General features: G+C 44.3%; 3 protein-coding genes across 5 annotated transcripts; 2 read left to right on the forward strand and 1 right to left on the reverse strand.

Moving 5' to 3' along the window:
• The first annotated feature begins 500 nt into the window (after positions 1-500).
• On the forward strand, positions 501-11,073 carry LOC110522993 (predicted GPI-anchored protein 58). Its single transcript, XM_021601417.2, has 5 exons — positions 501-992; positions 5,847-6,098; positions 7,073-7,618; positions 8,367-8,530; positions 8,738-11,073. The coding sequence occupies exons 1-5, from the start codon at positions 929-931 to the stop codon at positions 8,780-8,782; spliced, it is 1,071 nt and encodes a 356-aa protein (XP_021457092.2). The 5' UTR covers positions 501-928; the 3' UTR covers positions 8,783-11,073.
• A 91-nt stretch (positions 11,074-11,164) lies between these two features.
• LOC110524487 lies at positions 11,165-16,248 on the reverse strand. Of its 3 annotated transcripts, none has more exons than XM_021604193.2 (12): positions 16,137-16,248; positions 15,195-15,276; positions 14,951-14,993; positions 14,673-14,833; positions 14,461-14,542; positions 14,134-14,362; positions 13,924-13,997; positions 13,696-13,772; positions 13,480-13,580; positions 13,242-13,330; positions 12,862-13,008; positions 11,165-12,217 (listed from the first exon to the last, which is right to left on the reverse strand). In XM_021604193.2, exons 2-12 carry the CDS (start codon positions 15,258-15,260, stop codon positions 12,045-12,047), a joined length of 1,242 nt encoding a protein of 413 aa, XP_021459868.2. In that variant the 5' UTR covers positions 15,261-15,276; positions 16,137-16,248; the 3' UTR covers positions 11,165-12,044. The 3 variants fall into 3 exon arrangements, with proteins under 3 accessions (XP_021459868.2, XP_021459869.2, XP_021459866.2); XM_021604194.2 differs by having other exon boundaries at positions 14,134-14,338; positions 14,673-14,836; XM_021604191.2 differs by having other exon boundaries at positions 14,673-14,836.
• On the forward strand, positions 16,246-18,688 carry mmachc (metabolism of cobalamin associated C). Its single transcript, XM_021604195.2, has 5 exons — positions 16,246-16,392; positions 16,768-16,968; positions 17,282-17,434; positions 17,610-17,786; positions 18,027-18,688. The coding sequence occupies exons 1-5, from the start codon at positions 16,303-16,305 to the stop codon at positions 18,177-18,179; spliced, it is 774 nt and encodes a 257-aa protein (XP_021459870.1). The 5' UTR covers positions 16,246-16,302; the 3' UTR covers positions 18,180-18,688.
• The last annotated feature ends 324 nt before the right edge of the window (positions 18,689-19,012 follow it).

Raw genomic sequence — 19,012 nt, forward strand, 5'->3', positions numbered from 1 at the left:
CAACAGGGACTCTTGGTGGCTGTTTGAAAACATTGCATACATTTTTATTACAGTAAAACGCCCTGTTATGTCATAGCCAGTTATGTCAGTTGATGACAGGACAGTAGTCTTCAATTTCCTTGGTGGGAAATGCAATTTAGTTGATAAATGTAAGATTTTTTTAGATAGGATTTTTCAATATGACTATATTTCTTGTCAGTTGAAAGAGACACACCAAATTTTTAAAAATCTTTCCAGAGAGGCAACAAATGTAAATGTTCCTACAAATTAGTAAAACAAAGTTTTGTATATTGGGCTTATTTTCTTAGAACATTATGTAGAACATAGATGCCTCTGCCTATTTTCTCCCCTGTACCATAGAACATAGATGCCTCTGTGCATCCTTTATAGAGAAAATCATGTCCTCTATTTCTGTCACAGACTGTGTGATAAATTTGCTGTATGAGTTGTAATTTCAGGGCGTCTCTGTGCCCCTTCCTGGTTCTCCTCCCTCCCCTCTCTCCATCACGCCCCTTCTATTGGCACTTGTGTCACTGGTAGTGATGGTTTCAGCGATGACACTCTTCTTTCTGACCAAAGGCTAATAGGAAAATCAGTCTATTCGGCTTGGATCTCTTTACGTTGTGTGTTCGTCAGACTGCCGAGGAACAGTGGCTAGAACTCGTGAGTCAGCAGGGAAGGAGACCCAACTATAACTGCGCTAAACACGTGGCACTTTGTATTCGCTTAGGAGAATACTTTGTATTCGTGCACTTCGGAGACTCGTCAAGCAAGCTACAGTAGCTCACTCCTGCTCTCCACAGGGCCGACGCGCTAACAGTTATTTATAGTTGGGAGGCCACAGAGAACGAACTACAATAGACCTCTGCGAAGAGGACGAGACGGCATCCGTGTTCTAATAGTTACTGTTATATCACAGGAGAGAGCGATGGAAACCAAAATACTCATCGCTCTGTGCGCTCTGATCCTCAGCTTGGGTTCGATTGTAGAAGGTAAGAAGCTCTGGGATTCGCACTTCTGTGTTTCGGGGGTTGTTAGAATAAATACACACATAATACATTGTAGTCCTGGCAATCAGATCCTTTTTAGTTTTTTAATCGTGCGCATGATGGATAAGTTGTGGCCTGTTTGAATAAGCAAAAAGCCCATGTGATTTATTTGCTGTAGGTCGAAGTCATTGTGTCTGTAGGTTTATAATACAGTTATGCCTCTATCAGTTATTTCAGTCCATTTATTTTTCCTCTTCTCTCTATCTTCCTGACATCCCTGCTACTGCTTACCTCTTGAGGTAAATACTGAATTGCCATTTCAAATCCACCTTTACATTTTCATCATGTCATTCTTTGCTCTCTCTCTCTCTCTTTCAACCATCTGCTGATCCTATATTTGTTCTCTGTGTTTAATTTGATGGTCTGCTCTGTCTCTCACATTATTAGTTAACATTTCACAGTCATAGTAAAGAAGTAGGTGTGTGTGAGAGATGCAGACAGTCTATGCCTAGGTTATGACACTGTTAACAAGTGGTAGGCCTACCATGATAATTGTAACTCCCTCTGAATCAGTTACTGAGCAATACCAGCCACTAAAAGTCGTCTTGTTGGTGTGCTACAATGAACAGAGATTTCATTCACAAACAGTTCAGCATATACAGTAGTTCTCACACACAATTAGCTGTTTTTAGATATTTCTATTGATCAGTTTTTATTGTTCAGAATAATGACTGTCTGTTTAACTGTAATCAGTCTAGGGTCTCTTTATCTCGCATACACACACACACACACACATACAGGGTCATCTTCTGAGGACAAGCATTGGGGTTGTAGGGTTGGACCCTGGTTCCATGGCGTGGGTGTTATATCTTTGTGCACATTATAGATAATGTAATGGTTGTTCACTCTATGGTGCAGATGAAGGAAAGGGGAAAGGATGCTGCCTTAGACCAGTGTTCCTCAAACCTTTCCTACAAGGAGGGCCCACAGCGTTGCACATTTTTGTTCCAGCCCAGCAGTAACACACCTGATTCAACTAATCAAAGGCAAACAGGTGTTAGTGCTGGGCTGGAACTAAAATGAGTAACCACGGCCCCTGGGTGTACCCCAGGACACTTGTCTAGTGTCTTGAGATGCACACAATTATATTTGTTTCGTCAAACCACAGAGGGAGGATGCAGGCAGACTGGGTGTGTTCCTACCAAGTTCCAAGACCTAGTTCCTAGAACTTAAGGTTCTTACAGATGCCCTGTGTGTCTGCCACGGCTCCTAGATGTCTAGCACACTTTCCAACCCAAAAATCGCAAATTTAGGCCCAAATCAGTGCCTGACCACAACTCGAACTGTGGTCTAGGGTTGCAGGTCAAGCACTCTATCCTATTGTACCAACGATTTCTACAATTTTGTGTATCCAATATACATACTCTGTGTGTGTGTGTGTGTGTGTGTGTATGTGTGTGTGTGTGTGTGTGTATGTGTATGTGTGTGTGTGTGTGTGTGTGTGTGTGTGTGTGTGTGTGTGTGTGTGTGTGTGTGTGTGTGTGTGTGTGTGCGCACTCAGTAGGAGGGGCTGAGTAGGCTTTGGAACAATCACAGTTATTTATAGTTCAGAACAAACATTTATGTGCCTGCCACACTCTTAGCTGTGCTCTGGCCAGCTCCCTCTGTCTCTCCCTTTTGTCTCCCTTTTCTTGACAGCAATGAAGCCAGCCCAAAACTAAAGTCGCATATTGCTTATCTAATACAGAGACAGCACAGGCCTTAGTGTTTAAAAAAGTACAGAGCACTTATTGCTGCAGTATTAGCTCTTCCTCCTCCTCCTCCTCCTCCTCCTCCTACTTCTACCTGATCTCAGCTCCTCACACACACTCCATTTCTCTTACAACTCTGCCTTTCACCTCTCCCTCCCATCTCTCTCTCCCTTTCTGACCCCTCCATCCTTCTTTTTGCCATCTCACATTCTCTCTCTCTATTTTCTCACCCCTCTCTCTCTCTTTCTCTGTCTCTCTCTTTCTGACTCTCAATTCTACTTAGCAGAGTGTATAGTCTTCAGTAGCTAAGTAAGGACAGGGAAACACAGGTTGACATTTGAAAATGTTTTATTAATTGCAGCACGATGCTGTCACAAGGTCTTCAAACTGGAATTAAAATGAACTTGGAAATAGCATAGAGTCACAGGATGGCATTTGCTGCTGCTCGTAAATGAGTGTGGAAACTCAGTCAGTTGAATGTCAAAGCCTGGAGTTGGCTGTATATGCTGTCAACTAAAGTGACATCCAGTCATCTTCTAGTCTATAGTCATGTAGTCAACTGACATTTTTCTACCAAGCTTGGTTAGATTCAATTGTAGGAGAGGAGAGGAGGTGACGAGGATTGAGGAGAGGAGAAATAGAGAAAAGGGGGAGAGGAGAGGCTACACAGAGGCCAAACCAGGGAAAAAACAAAACCTGAATAAGGATTTCTGTAAAGGCCACTGTTGCACACAATGTTTCCTTTGCTATATTCCATGTGAACTCTGACATTTACATTTTTAATCTGAGTATATACAGATTTTTCAGATGTTTATTTTTAATACAGGGTCTTAGGAGGATTGTGTGTTTGTAAATAAGTGGCCTATTTCAGTGAGCAGCATTGTCATATTCTTGTTATACTGATTGTCCATAGATTTAAGCCAGCAGTATACCACCCTGCATACCACTGCTGGCTTGCTTCTGAAGCTAAGCAGGGTTGGTCCTGGTCAGTTCCTGGATGGGAGACCAGATGCTGCTGGAAGTGGTGTTGGAGGGCCGGTAGGAGGCACTCTTTCCTCTGGTCTAAAAAAATATCCCAATTTCCCAGGGCAGTGATTGGGGACACTGCCCTGTGTAGGGTGCTGTCTTTCGGCTGGGATGTTAAACGGGTGTCCTGACTCTCTGAGGTCATTAAAGATCCCATGGCACTTATCGTAAGAGTAGGGGTGTTAACCCTGGTGTCCTGGCTAAATTCCCAATCTGGCCCTCAAACCATCACGGCCACCTAATAACCCCTAGTTTACAATTGGCTCATTCATCCCCCCTCCTCTCCCCTGTAACTATTCCCCAGGTCGTTGCTGCAAATGAGAACGTGTTCTCAGTCAACTTACCTGGTAAAATAACAGATAAATAAAATAAAAATGTGTATAGCCTAAATATGGGTCTAGAAAACAGCCACAGTATAGCTTCTCACACAGATACACACCCAGTGCTGAAAGGAAAACTGCAAATCTGTTAGCAGAGAAATGGTTGGCTGTTCTTTCAGATGTAAGGGTCAAGTTATTTCCCCAGGTGCGTGCTGTATCGCCCTGAGTGTGTGTTCATGTGTGTGACCCTGTAACGCATGAAAAGGGGAAAGTGTTTCTCTATGGCAAACAGTGGTTCCCTTCATAGCTCCCCAGACACAACACACACCCTCCCCCCACAGCTTGACCTGAGCAGCCCTAACAGAGATGAGGCAGGGGAACAGGGCCAGTATTGTACAGCCACTCACTTTTCACACACTGGTATGTGTACGTTTGTGTGTGTGTGTGTGTGTGTGTGTGTGTGTGTGTGTGTGTGTGTGTGTGTGTGCATGGTCTTTTATAGCTATGTCAAAAGTTTGTGTGTACATGCATGGGCTTTCATGCCGTCAGCATGTTGTGTGCACGTCACTGTGTGTTTGATTGTGTGTGTTGAGCTGTGTGAGTGATGGAGAGGGGAATAAGAGGCTCCACGTCACTGTGTCACTGGCTTGTAATGGCATTAGACTGGTAGTCTGGACTTTATCAGATAGAGGGGGGAGAGGAGAGGAGGAGGAGTGTGAGAAGGAAAGGGGGAGAGGAATAGATAGATGGAAATGAGGACGAGGGAAGGACAGACAGAGGAGAAGAGAGACAGACAGATATCACATGTGACCTTTCTGGCTGCAATAAAACTGTTGGACCGTGTATACAGCATGACAACAGGCATGACTCAAAGCTAAAAATGTCCCATTTACATCAGCACGATTCTGCAGTTCTTTTGGAACGAATGTGCCCTAACGGTTCAACACTAACGTGTGGTTACAGACCTGGGGTTTTTCATCTTGTGGGTCACCATGCAAAAAACAACTACAATGTTTTATGGTGCCAATGCTGACAGTGACAAAACCTTCCTGATTACTATAGTGAGCCTGTTGAGACTAGATATTGTTTAGGCAGGGCAAGAGAGATTGAACACGAACAAGAGAGATTAGTGAATCTAAGTATCTAATCTGATGCTCATCTTCTTAAATTGGTTATTGAGTGTTACTGGTTGGCTATTGTTTGGGTTCCAAATGTTAGCTCACTTTGGATCAAGCTTTCCTTAATTGCATAGGAATCGTGTTGTTTAACTGAAAATGTCAGCGCAACAGACAGTCACAGATAGTGGTGTTTGAATATGCATATTTTACGTGACGGCAGTCCTTTAAAATGTAAAAGGAACAATTCTCGGCATGTCCCCAATGTCTCCTCTTTAGCAGACATAGACCAGAGTTGAATAATACATGTTACATCTGTATTCTGCCTCACCATCTATTCCAGTAGACCATCTATCCTCTCTGTCTACACTTCTTTAAAAATAGAGCAGCCTCCCCTTCTCAGGAGGAGTTGGAAGAAATGATCCTAACTGGTCCTGAAGGGATCTAATAGATATGTCATTCTTCTGGAAAACAAGGACTATCTGACTGAAGAAATGCATCATTCACAGATTGACTTATTTCAGAGATCATGAAAATACTATTTGATGACTTTCCTTACATCATTCCTTATTGTGCACTTGCTTCAGCAACACACTCATATTAACTGAACGTCAAAATGTCACCCTGATTGTCTCTCTTTTCCAGGCCAGGACCTTGGTGCTCACTCCTCTCCCTCAGACGGACCTCTGACCCTAGGTATGTCCGGGGCTGTTCAGGCACCCCTCCCTGGAGGTTCTCCCTCTCCTCCAGACTCTCTGTCCCTCCCCAGCACAGACTCCCCAAAGCCAGCCAGCAACCTCACTGATGGAGGGCTCTCCAACAACAACAGCAGCAGTAGCAACAGCAGCAGTAGCAGTAGCAACGACACAGCAGTCGTAGTGGTAAAAGAGGTCCCAGGTAAATGTACTGTATAAGATAAAAAATAGAATGAATGGAATTGTATTGGTTCGGAGGACTACTTTATTATTTAATAAAATACCATTTCAAATTTGACATTTAAACATATAATTTGTTTAAGATAAATGGTTCAGCTTGTTCTCAGTCTATTTAGAGCCATGCCACCTTAGATCAGGGGTACTTAGAAGCCACAACATAGTCAGATACAGCACAAGCAGAGTGGAGAGCTGTGACTGGGCTGTGATGATACACACACACACACACACACACACACACACACACACACACACACACACACACACACACACACACACACACACACACACACACACACACACTAGAAGACAGAACATGGTCCTTAAAAGGAGAATACTGTTGGGTTTACTAACTAGAGCACAAAGAGAGAAATGAGATAGACAGAAGAGGGAGAACTTAAGGGAAAAAAACAAGATCATGAGAGAATTAACAGAGAATTAACAGCAAGTTGTTAGGCATACAGGAAGAGGGCAGAGTGTAGAACTAGAGGAGGAGGAGGAGAGATGTGCTGTGATTAAATGCAGTGTGATTTCGCACAGAAAGGTGAGAAAGTTTGGAGCCTGACACACACACACACACACACATTGGCTCATTGCAAACATACACCCCCACCACCTGCACCTCACCCACTCTCTGTATCTGTATCCTCTGGGAGGTTTTACAGGTATATATTATCTCATCACAACACTGCTGCTTGTCGCTCCTCTGTGTCCTCTGGCTGGGAGTTAGAAGATACACAGCTAATTCGAGTGTGTTTGTGTGCGTTCAACTGTGTTTTTTCTTGTTGAATGTTTTTTTATGCAGATATTGACTGTGACTTTTCACCTATCAATTGCTTTTCTAATTGATACAAATATTTGCAAACTTGATACATTAATGGGTCCTTCTTTTCTTTGTATTGAATTTCACTTAAAAACCTTTCCTCTTCTCTCTTCTAGCCACCAGTGTGGGGGTCCCTGCCCCCACTCCCATCCCTGAGAAGACCCCTGGCCCGGAGAACCTCACTGAAGAAACCGCACAACCCTCTGATGCTCCCTCTGACAACCACACTGCCCCTACACACACACCCACCACCACAGTCCTCGTTCACAAACCTTCCACCATCCCAACACACACACCTGTCTACTCCACCACTCCATCCAGCCATGCCCCTCATTCCTCCAAAACTCACTCACCCATCACCACCACCGCTTCCCCAGCCCCTACTAGGCCTGAGACCCACCCAACTAACACCTCCGCTGCCCCCCAGCCCAGCTCAACCCCCAGCCCTGACCCAGATACCTCTAACCCTATCCAGCCTAAACAGCCCCTCAGTCCCTTTCTCACCACCACTACCACCACCTCTCCCCCAGCTCTACCTACGTCTGAGCCCCAGACCCAGACATCCAGCATCACCCCTCTCCCGGCTTCCACCCCAGCCAGCAGCCCTCCATCCCAGGCTAAAACGCATGCCGACATCCCCTCTCAGCTCAATGTAGTGGATGGTGAGTAGATGGATTCGTTGTGTATGCGTGTGGGTGTGTTATGTTGCTAGTGTTTTGTTATTTGTTATCAAACAGCAGCAACCACAATATTATATACTATGATCTCTCTGGCGTATAAAGGGGGGAGACATCCAACCCCGGTCTAATAAAACCACACACACTAAACCTAAACGGTCCAGTCGTCAGTCCCATGACTGGCTCTGTCACTTGCCAGACAGAGAGATGATTGTGGGGTGGTGGTGCTGATAGTACCCTTAGATGTTTAGGAGGGAGTGTGTGTGTGTGGGGTGGGGCAGACTTGTGCAGGGAAACAAAGAACAGCATAGCTTTTGTTGGGATGCCAGTTCAATACTGGGTGCGTCAGTTTAGTCCTATGCCCAGAAAGCCCCGGGCTTGCTCGCTCTCTCTGTCACTACCCTCTACAATCAAGTCTGTCTTATTCTCTTTGTAAGACATCCTGTTAATAGCTTGTGTTTATATTTTATAATATGATATATTTAATATTTTAATATATTATGTTATCTATCACAGGAGGCTGCTGAGGGGAGGACGGCTCATAATAATGGCTGGAACGGAGTTAATGGAATGGTATCAAACACATGGAAACCATGTGTTGGATGTTTTGGATACCATCCCACTAATTCCACGACAGCCATTACCACAAGTCCGTTCTCCTCAATTAAGTTGCCACCAACCTCCTGTGGTATACATGTATATATAGTATAATATGTTCCCCTCACCCGAGCAGGGGAACCAGTGTTCCATAGTGGTGGACCTGCCCTGGACCCTCTCCTAGCTGGACTAGTGTCCGTCTTCATCGTCACTGCAGCCATCATCACCCTGCTCCTCTTCATCAAACTGCGACGACGGGATCAGCGGCCTGAGTTCCGCAGGCTCCAGGACCTGCCTATGGTGAGACAGTAGAACGCAAGTGGTTAGGTGAAGAGACAGTGTAACACTTAACATTAATGAGACCTGAAGACTTGCGTAAGCATCAGTCTTCTTTTGTGAGTTATTACACTAAGTAGCTATTGTTAGCATTAGCGTTTACTTCACTCACCACCTGTCATCTTGACCAGCGCTCACCATTTACATCCTGTTGTGTTTTCCCCTGTTTAGGATGATATGATGGAGGATACTCCCCTGTCTATGTACAGCTACTGATGATGATGGAGGACACAGTCTGACCTGATGGAACAGCCAGACCCCCACAGACCTTCTCCCTCTCTATAGTCCAACCTGGCCTTCTATCCTTGTCCCCTGTCCTCATATCCTTTCTTTTATCCGCACTGACATGAGACGTGGACTGGTGAAAACCAGTTGCTGATAGGCATCCTCCATATTGCTTTTATCGACCCTGTGTTTTCAAATCAGTGCAGATGGAGGAGATGAGGAGAGGGAGGCGCCATTTTAGACCATTGAGATGCATCCCTGGCGTTCCCTCACCACCTTTGTGTCTCTGTGAGCAACAGGGGGTTTCTGTGTGATTGTGACCAGCTCTTTTCCTGGTCTATGTGGATCCGAAGTTCCATCAGCAGCATTCCCACTTCTACATTCTACCTTCTATATTCAAGCGTGCACTCTGTCAGCTGTGTTTTGGTTGAGTGTTCGGTAACGAGGGATCCTCTCTTTCATCACTAGTTAGAGGCTACTTGTGCCTGGCTATATAGTGTTGTACAGTACGGTTGCACTTTACGTTACAGAGGACATGTATGTGTGTCTGTGTGTGCGTGCGTGTCTGTGCATGGTTGAGCGAGCATGCACGTGCGTATGTGGGGGTGGGGGGGTGTGGTTTGGGGGTATTTAAGTTGAGCGTTTCCATGGAAACTAGTTCCTCTCTAAAGATCCTGCTTGTTATTGTTCATTTTGTTTCTCTATTGGGAGTCTCTGGTGGTGTTAGTTCATTGGGCTAACACAGCCTTGTGGCCTGCAGACAACCTGGGTTCAAACCTGGTCAGTCACACTTGTAAGGGGGAGGTTGTCTCTCTGAGTATCTTTAGTACATTTATCTTTATATAAAGCCTGAATGGACTCTTCCACCCCACTAGAGCTATTTACAGAGTACAATACAGAGAAACCATCCTCGATGGCGGCTCAATACATTCCATGCCTGTTAGAATTCTACATTTCAAAGCACGTGTTGTGAACTCTAAGGCTGGTTTGTCTGTTATTGTAGTTCTCACAGCCAGGCCGAGACCTATGTTCTAACATGTCTTAGTAAGGAAGAGCCTTGGGCAGATTCAGCAGCAGTGTTTCCAACTGAATTTGGCCAGTTGTCTTTCAATACAATTCATTCATTGGTTTAATCGTGTAGCTACTTGACATGAGGGTAACTTGTTGCCCAAGTCAGTCAGTGCTAGCCGCTACCATTAGCATGCAGTCCATTAACTGTCTCAAGGGAAGGGGACTCTGATAAACTACTCCATGAACACAGACATTGTAAATGTATAGCACGAGGTCAGAGAGAGAAACTCTTTAATGTAAGGCTTTTGTGACATAATGAGCATAATGCTCCATTGATGTGAGGGGAATGCAGTCTGTGTGTTAGTCTGCGTTTGTTAGACACACAGGAGAAAAGAACACCCCCTCCCTCCTTCCCTACCCCAACCTCTATTGGGGAGACTTGAGTTGAAGCCATAGGCCTGTATTGGAGACAGTATATATGGCACAGACAGTGGAGTATGGCACAGAGCAGGGTCAAAGAGTTAGCCAGCTAAATTTCATAATATTCTGAATTAACTTTACATTCCAACTTCATAAAGAAAGGTAGACTTGAAATCAAACGACATGGTATAATTGACTTCAAAGTTGACATTTTTAAACAAATTAGAAAAGCAATAGTTATGTCTATTTCTGAATGTTTGTCAAAGTTAGCTGATTTAGGGCTAGATGAAATCCAGACTGCTGAAGATACGCGTTACAGCGCGATTGAAATGTAAAGGTCATTTCCATTTGAGCCGACGTATGTTGCGTTTCCCGTGAATGCAGTCTCCATGAATGCGGAACCATTGCCTTTAAATTTCAATCACGCTATAGTGTAGATCTTCCACGGTCCGGATTTAGTCTAGGCTTTAGTGTTCCTGCGTGGGCTACCAGATTAGTTTGTTGCAGACGCCGCTGACGTTTGTTGCCTTGCCAGTTATCTGCATCAACGGGACTTAAGTCAGAGTTGAAACAGAGTGGTTCATTTTGACTCCATGTGGAGTGGAATGGTAGTTCATTTTGACTCCATGTGGAGTGGAATGGTAGTTCATTTTGACTCCATGTGGAGTGGAATGGTAGTTCATTTTGACTCCATGTGGAGTGGAATGGTAGTTCATTTGCACCCATGTGTTAGTAGTCCCTTATATGAAGTGCCAAAAAGTTAACTGGTTGTATTATAAGGTTGATATGTTTTACTGTTTGACGTCGATTCTGGAGTGATGATGTTTTTTGATTAAAGATATGAAACCATCCTCGTTCCTCTCTCATTACAGATCTTGGTTGTTGGGCTGCGGTGGCTGACACGCACACACACACTAACAAAAGTAACTACAACAAATGAACTATTTTATTACAGCTCTTTATCCAGAATTTTATTGCAGAAGCCCAAAATCATCACATTTGTTTTACAGGCCGTACAGTGAGTCAATGTAACATTTAAACAAGCAGCGGTCTAGTACTTGGCTGTGTGTGATAGAACTGTAAGAGAAAGCCCTGAATCATCCACATTAAAACTTGTCATCACTATGGCCAAAGCCCCTCCCTATCTCACCCCTTCCCCATTGCCCCCTCCATTAACCCCCCTCTCCCCAGCCCATCTGTGGTCCCTCGCTCCATGGGCCATTCCCCTTCGCGGGGAGGGGTTATCTGGCTAGACAGTCTCTAACTGCTGAAATATTAAACAGACCGACTCATGTTACACAGCAGGACTTGTCTGTGGTCCAAAGGCGAGAGGGAAGAGAGGCCTGGGCTGCATCTCAATACTTTACAGTAAATAGATCAAAATACCGTACCAAATAACAGAGAGCACCTCACTGATTTGCATCAGCCTTAGATAGTAAAAGTAAACATCAGTCCACCATATGTTTTACTAATGGTCTTAGACTCAAAAACACCAGTGATCATCAAGTTGTATATCGTCAGTGAAATCAAAGCTTTCCCCAGATGTAATTCATTAAGACAATCACAGAATGCTGCCACACTGTTGAGTTAAATACTATTGGTGTGTAATACAAAACACTATTGTACACCTTTTCCCAAAAAACACTGACACAAGACAAAAGAGCATAATCACTTAGGAGTTTTTAAAATAAGGTGCTTTCTTTTTCTCAAGCAGAGTTCAGCCTTTTCATCATCCTCTTTAGTCAGGGTTTGAGGTTTGTGCCCAAAAACTCCTCAAAGAAAGAACTCATAGCATTCTAGAACACTGGCATGACGAAGCCTCTCAAAGGTCATTGAGGCTGAGGTCGGGGGGGCTGTCTGACCCCAACTCCAGGTTTCCATCATCATCATCATCATCAAGATCATCATCATCGTCCAGGCCACTTCCTGGTCCTCTGAGGTCATTTCCTGCAGAATGGGAGCTCTGATGTACCCGAGGTACTGCTAGAGGAGGAGCTGAAAGAGAGAAGAACCGTCAACGTGTGTGTGTGTGTACTAGTCCCAAGGGTTTTAGCAGTAGTGTTCCCGTAAGAGAGATTGGGATCAGACCTCTAAATGTTTCCCAGAGCAATTGAGGCACATGCGGACAGGATAATTAGATTAGATGATGCCACACACACACACTACAGGAAGTGTTTAGTATCCCATCCAAACACACACACGTTTCTCAAACTGCTGACCAGCAGACATGGATGGAGAGGAAATGAGGGATTCTCGGTCCTCTCCTCAGGAAAGCAGAGTGACAGTCAGTCACATAACACATTTTCAATGGAGGTCACTGGTGTGTGTCTTACATGAACCCACATCCAAAAACTACAAGAGTTCACTCTTCCTTTGTGCTAGATCTATGGTGCGAACACACAAATCAGGTAGGCACGCATGCACACACAGACACATGTACACTGTTAATCCAGCCTCCTGTTCCTTGGTGAGTCAGACATGTTGTGATGAGTCACTGAAACGGTTAGATCTACAGCCCAAATATACATGTGTGGTGTGTATGGGAGAGGGTTACAACACTTTCTGTTCCTCTGAAACAAACTGGACCCATAATGGGACTCATTCTGCTCCTCAGTGACAGGAGCAAAGTGTGAGTATACCTGTGTCTCTGTCATCCAGCCAGGACAGGTCATCAGAGCTGACCTCAGCCAGACTGGGGGTGGGACTGAAGTCGTCAGAGTCAGAGTCTGGCTCCGCCTTTTGACCCCTGGCATCTTTACAGCGGGAGAAGGCAGCTAATGCTGGAACTGGAGGGGGGGGGGGGGTTAATAGACAAACAGGGTTATACTACTCAAGTGAGTAGATATGTGTGTGTGTCTCTTACCTGCTGTGTGTAGTGTAACAGTAGGTGTGTGTCACTTACCTGCTGTGTGTAGTGTAACAGTAGGTGTGTGTCTCTTACCTGCTGTGTGTAGTGTAACAGTAGGAGTGTGTCTCTTACCTGCAGTGTGTAGTGTAACAGTAGGATTGTGTCTCTTACCTGCTGTGTGTAGTGTAACAGTAGGTGTGTGATGTCTCTCCCGGAGAATCAGACTCCTGATCTCGTCCTTCAGCTCCGATACAGTTATCCTGCAGGACACAGTGATAGCATCACTCACACACACACACACACACACACACACACACACACACACACACACACACACACACACACACACACACACACACACACACACACACACACACACACACACACACACACACACACACACACACACCTGATCTGGCGGACCTCCTGCTCTGTGTGTGTGTATTGAGAAACAGTCTTGGCCAGGTCAAAGCTGTGGTTTCTGTAGCTGTCTGTTAGTTCCTCTAGTGTCTGGGGAAAGGCAAAGTATAGAGGTTAGAGGTCGGGAGACAGAGAGAAAACAAGTCACTCAAATTACCTTCTTTAATTATTCAATTGTTAATTTAATTCCTTCATTCATGAATACCTTGCAGCTGTGTTCATACTGCCTACTCGTCTCTCTGGCCTCCGACTGCTGAAGAAACATGTCCTCCTCCTGCCTCCCTGTCACACACACAAATACAAACACACATACGATGAAAGAAAAGGAGTAGGAGTAAGCGAGACTGTGCTTGCCCTCTCAACAGCTCTGAGTCTGAGACATGTGTAGTCCTGCAGAAAAAAAACTGAGAACAAGACTGTATGTGAGACTCACTGAGCTGGGTTTTGAGTGTGTCCACCTCTCTCCTCAAATGATCCAACTCCTCCCTTCGCAGCTTAGAGCAGAAACTATAAAAGGACAACAATCAGCTTTCACCAAACCGGTATGGTCCATACTAAGGGCTAATGGTTGATTTGGTGTTGGGCTACACATACAATAATGATCACCTGAACCTCACAGGTGAGTAAAACCCTGCCCCCTCACCTCTCCTCCAGGTTGCCTTGCGATGTGGCTCCGGTGATGTGCCTTCTCAGAGTGCTGAGCTCACGGCCCACATCTCTCCTCCACTGGTCCATCCTTCTCTCCACTTCTGGACTAGTCATCCCTGACCCTCTCCTCTCTCCATCCCTTTCTTGTTCCCGCTCTCTCTCCCTCTCCGTCGCCTGCTCTCGCAGCCTGCGAACCTCGTCTGAGAGATAGAAGAATAACACATCTACAATATTCGATCAACAAATCAATCACTCAACCAATCAGGATTGGTATATTGAGCAGTAAATGTTAGTGTTGTGTGATAATGATAGGTGTATGTACCTTGTAGTGCCTGTATGTGGCGCTGCTGAGAGTGTCTCTCTCTGTCCATGTCATGAAGACTTTGGGTCAGAGACTCTATGGCCTGGCAACCATTAGAACAAAAAAGAGTAGGAGGAAGAAGAAATTAGCTAAAATGTAGGGCTATTTATGCACCTTTTATGTAATAAAAATGATAGTTACACATGAACACACGTATGCGCACACGCACAGACCTGGCTCTGGATCTGCAGTTGTGATTGGACGGCTGCCAGGTCTGCCCACTGCACAGCGGAGGAGGGAGGGGGGAGGAGAGAGATGGAGGACTTGGGGAGAGGGGGGGGGCGAGGGAGCTCAAAATTTGACACACTAGCCACCTCCCTGACTGGAAAGAGATCTACTGAGTTAGCGAGAGACAGAGAGGATAAGAAGGAGCAGAAAAAGAGGGGGAATCACCAACAGAGAAAGTGTGTCACAGTCAGCCATCTTAAAGACCACAGAGATCTCCCCTCACCTTCTCTTCCTTTTGGATAATTCCCTGGCGTGGTCAGTCTCTCCTGGGGAAACATGAACCCCGTCAACACACAGTGGGGAAAGTACATAGGGTATTTATGAACTTCAATGTTTCTATCATATACTGTAAAACTAGAATCTAGCTAACTGCTAAGAATCAGCAGTCAACTCTTCTGATGAAGCCCTTGGTAATGCACTGCCACGTATGCATAATTATGTTATAGTGCCATCTACTGGCTACTCACCCTCATCTTGGCAACACTGCCATCAGCTGCTGAGAGGATGGAGCTCAGCTGGTTGTCCCAGTTCATCTCAGTCAGGGCTGCTCTACTCAAACCATAGGACAAGGGTGCAAAGACTGATGTCTGAGTATTTATGGCACAAAAGTTAAAGCACTTGCCCTCTACCTGCAGGGTATCTTGTCCACGCTCTGCTCAAACTGTCCCTCTAAATCCCTACATAATCCAGTATTCATTCGTGTTCTTCTGCCCACATCTCCACTGTCAACTTTTTCATCTCAACAAGTTAAGTTTTATTGTACACAAGTACAGTGAAATTCCTTTATTGCTCTTTCCCTACAATGAAGTAATCAATATCAGTAGTACTGTAAAAACTATTTTTAAAAACAAGCAAAATTATAAACAAATAAATGAAATGTATATGGTACACGCATGAGATTAGCCATTGCATTGGCCAGTATTTTATAACCAACGTGTGATGCTGTAACTCTAGACGAGTTGGTTGGTTGCTGAATGATGATGATGAGGTGGCTAACACAAATCAATGACACTTCATTGACAGATGAGTTAACACAGCTAACAGTCGCTAGCTAAGTACCGTTGCAGGTGGCTTTTGTTTTGGGCTTGCCTTTGTGTTGTTGCTAACGTTGCGTTCGAATTTGACAGTCAGAGGCATTGTTTGCAATGCATGATTGACCGGCTAGCTAACATTCACCCTAGTGATTTGTTTATACATTGAACACGATGGCGACGTTCGCTTTACAGTTGATTTGCCCCTGGCACCAAGTACTCAAAATCACAAATCAATCAGTGCATGAACAGAAAGCTGGCTAAAGGTCGATATTTCAGCGATGGATGAAACAATTCAAAGGTTGGTTAACATTACAGAACATAATATACATTATTAACACATTGAGCAGAAATGTACATTATTAGCTAGTTACTTACGTACTGTCCTGTTCCACTTTTAAATCCTCAACGTGATTGCGTATAATATGTTGCCCTAATGGGTTCTGGGTATTGTAGTTGATAGATTAAATGCTTACAACGCGGAAGAGAGTCACGTGATAGAGAACACTATTTCCCACAACCCAACACATTTAAACATTCAGTGATGGCGCTGCCCACGGTCAATGTGGAAGATGTGAGAAAAGCTTTGAGTAATCATCTGTCAAAGTTGGGGTTTGAAGTTTATCCACTGAAGGTAACGTTAAGGCCGCTGTTCCATTCGAGCTATTTGTTAAAATAATTTGCGTCAAACTTTAAACGTGGCCCTTTTTTTTTTAATATTGTCAGACTGTCAGTGAACGTGTCGTCAATTGTTAAACTAGTCAAGTTGACAAGCTCCAATTCAAAGTTCGGACACGCTTTCTCAGCCATGCCTTGTTCATATGAAAATGATAAAAGCTGACCATACTGGACTGTAGTCTGCCAATAGGTTTGGGACTTATGGCACAGGTGATAGTATATCTGTCCAATAACGACAGGGTTGTTGAAACGTGTCCCTTCCTGGCTGTTCCCCCTCAATCGCTACAAAAGTTACCCACATTTGTATTCTTTGTTGTGCATGTGTTCCCAGATTGGCTGGTACAATGTAGTCCTGCCCCCCTCTCTCCACCTGTCCTACCCTGATGACACCCTGGGAGCGGTGGTGCTCAGCACTCCAGCCATGTTTGAACAGGCCTTCCTGCCCTTCATGGAGAGCAGGGGCTGGAAGGGGGTGTCTGCAGACCCCATAGACCAGTGTGTCAAACACTGCATCAACAACACAGTCTCTGAGGTGGGTGGGGGGGGGCGGGGGCAACCAGTGCATCACTCACTGCATAAACACCTGGGGTGTTGATGGAGTAATGTTGAAAAACGTTTTGAAACAGTTTACTCCAAAATAAAAAGGTTTTGCAACAAAAAGAGTTTGTATTAAAAAAAATTCAGGTAGGTCGTCACTCCCCATTTCGTTTACTCTGTTTGCTTCCGTTTAGTTGTTATTAAACATATTTCATTACAAGACTTAATTAATACACACACCCTTGGGCCACACTTCACATCTCTCTCCCCTCTCTACCTCCCCCCCCATCTCTCTCTCCCTCCTGTAGTGTTTTCCAGGTGTGAAGGTAGATGTGAGTTATGACTATGAGATGCTGCCCAGCAGGAAGCCCAAGTTCCTGGCCCAGAGTGCTGCCCATGTGGCGGGAGCTGTGTACTACTACCAACGCTCCGACATACTTGACCACCCCTGGGGGGAGAAGGTGAGTGACAGGTCCAAAGGGGTTATTCAGTCATTAATTTACTAATAAATTGATAAATAGGGTGCTGTATGTTCTTTGGTTCACAGATGGCCAGTCATTTGTATTACTTATAAAACTATTTATACTACCTCTTTGTCTTCCTCTCCCCCCTCCCTTCCTCTTGTCACCTCTACAGAAGATGTTTGGTGTGTGTATACACCCGCGTCTGGGGGGCTGGTTTGCTATCAGAGCTATGTTAGTGTTTGTTGGGTCTGAGGTGGGTTCGGAGCTGCAGCAGACAGCTCCTCCAGACTGTGTTCCTACCAGGGAGGATAGGATACAGCTACTGGAGGACTTTAACCTCAGATGGCAGGTAGGATTTACACTATATACTATAGTAATAACTATTGATCAATAATATGGTTGGCAGATAGCCCTGCTACAATATACTGGATTAATAAGTATAGATCAACAATAAGGATAGCATGGCAGGTAGGTCTGCAACAATATACTGTCTATATCAATAATGGGTGCAAATGATGCATATTAATAAATATAATTATGTATGATTCATTTAAAGAGGATATAGAGAATATATAATCTGTGTTGACAGGACTGGAGTTACAGAGATATCGTCCCCCCAGTCCAAACCTACTCCCAGAAACAGAGAAAATACTTCTCCACCCCCCCAGCCCAGCGACTAGACTTGCTCACAGACTGGGGCTACCTGACCGGGGGAGAAGAGGACAACACACAGGAGAACTGACAGATGATAACAGTGAGAGGAGACGCTACAGTTAGACTTGGCTGGCTCTGAACTAACTGACTCTGGTATGGTTTGAGGCCATTTTGGACATGCAATCCCTACATGCTCATTGGTACTGTGGTCTTTCTGTATTCACAGACAGTGTTCCACTGTGAGAGCTAATGTACTTTATCTGCCTTTTGTACTTTATCTGCCTATTGGCCTATGAAGCTACTATAATGTTTAGTGTTAGATGGTAGAGTGAAAATAGATCTTTCATGGAAAAGCAACAATAGTACGTTTAAATGTGATAAAGGACTTAATAAATGCACAAACATTTTATTGTTTTGATAATTTTTCAGTTGTACTGTGAAATGATCCACGTTGAACAGTTGTACTGTACATTTAGTGAGCTTTTGCTCAAGAGACTACTGCTATCCTTTATCATCAAACTATTATTTTTATTAAAAATAAATCATTGTTGGAATGACACATGCATCAATTGAATAAATAATGCTCATTCTGCTTTAGCTTTTAGTCAGTTACTCATAATGTTGATGCAAAAGTCCTGAGGATTAGGGTTATGATTTTTTATTTATTTTATTTCTTTCACCTTTATTTAACCAGGTAGGCTAGTTGAGAACACCTTTATTTAACCAGGTAGGCTAGTTGAGAACACCTTTATTTAACCAGGTAGGCTAGTTGAGAACACCTTTATTTAACCAGGTAGGCTAGTTGAGAACACCTTTATTTAACCAGGTAGGCTAGTTGAGAACACCTTTATTTAACCAGGTAGGCTAGTTGAGAACAAGTTCTCATTTACAACTGCGACCTGGCCAAGATAAAGCATAGCA

The sequence above is a fragment of the Oncorhynchus mykiss genome, chromosome 5, assembly GCF_013265735.2.
Source record: "Oncorhynchus mykiss isolate Arlee chromosome 5, USDA_OmykA_1.1, whole genome shotgun sequence".
Classification (NCBI taxonomy): domain Eukaryota; kingdom Metazoa; phylum Chordata; class Actinopteri; order Salmoniformes; family Salmonidae; genus Oncorhynchus; species Oncorhynchus mykiss.

Bases quoted from the DNA above. Each gene is read 5' to 3' on its own strand.
- LOC110522993 (XM_021601417.2), top strand. From the start codon at position 929: ATGGAAACCAAAATACTCATCGCTCTGTGCGCTCTGATCCTCAGCTTG. The intron at 6,099-7,072 runs GTAAATGTACTG...TCTCTCTTCTAG, and splicing joins AGTGGTAAAAGAGGTCCCAG to CCACCAGTGTGGGGGTCCCT. The intron at 8,531-8,737 runs GTGAGACAGTAG...TCCCCTGTTTAG, and splicing joins GGCTCCAGGACCTGCCTATG to GATGATATGATGGAGGATAC.
- LOC110524487 (XM_021604191.2), bottom strand. From the start codon at position 15,260: ATGAACTGGGACAACCAGCTGAGCTCCATCCTCTCAGCAGCTGATGGC. The intron at 14,543-14,672 runs GTCTGTGCGTGT...AATGGTTGCCAG, and splicing joins AACTGCAGATCCAGAGCCAG to GCCATAGAGTCTCTGACCCA. The intron at 13,581-13,695 runs GTATTCATGAAT...GCCTTTCCCCAG, and splicing joins AGTATGAACACAGCTGCAAG to ACACTAGAGGAACTAACAGA.
- mmachc (XM_021604195.2), top strand. From the start codon at position 16,303: ATGGCGCTGCCCACGGTCAATGTGGAAGATGTGAGAAAAGCTTTGAGT. The intron at 16,393-16,767 runs GTAACGTTAAGG...ATGTGTTCCCAG, and splicing joins TTGAAGTTTATCCACTGAAG to ATTGGCTGGTACAATGTAGT. The intron at 17,787-18,026 runs GTAGGATTTACA...CTGTGTTGACAG, and splicing joins ACTTTAACCTCAGATGGCAG to GACTGGAGTTACAGAGATAT.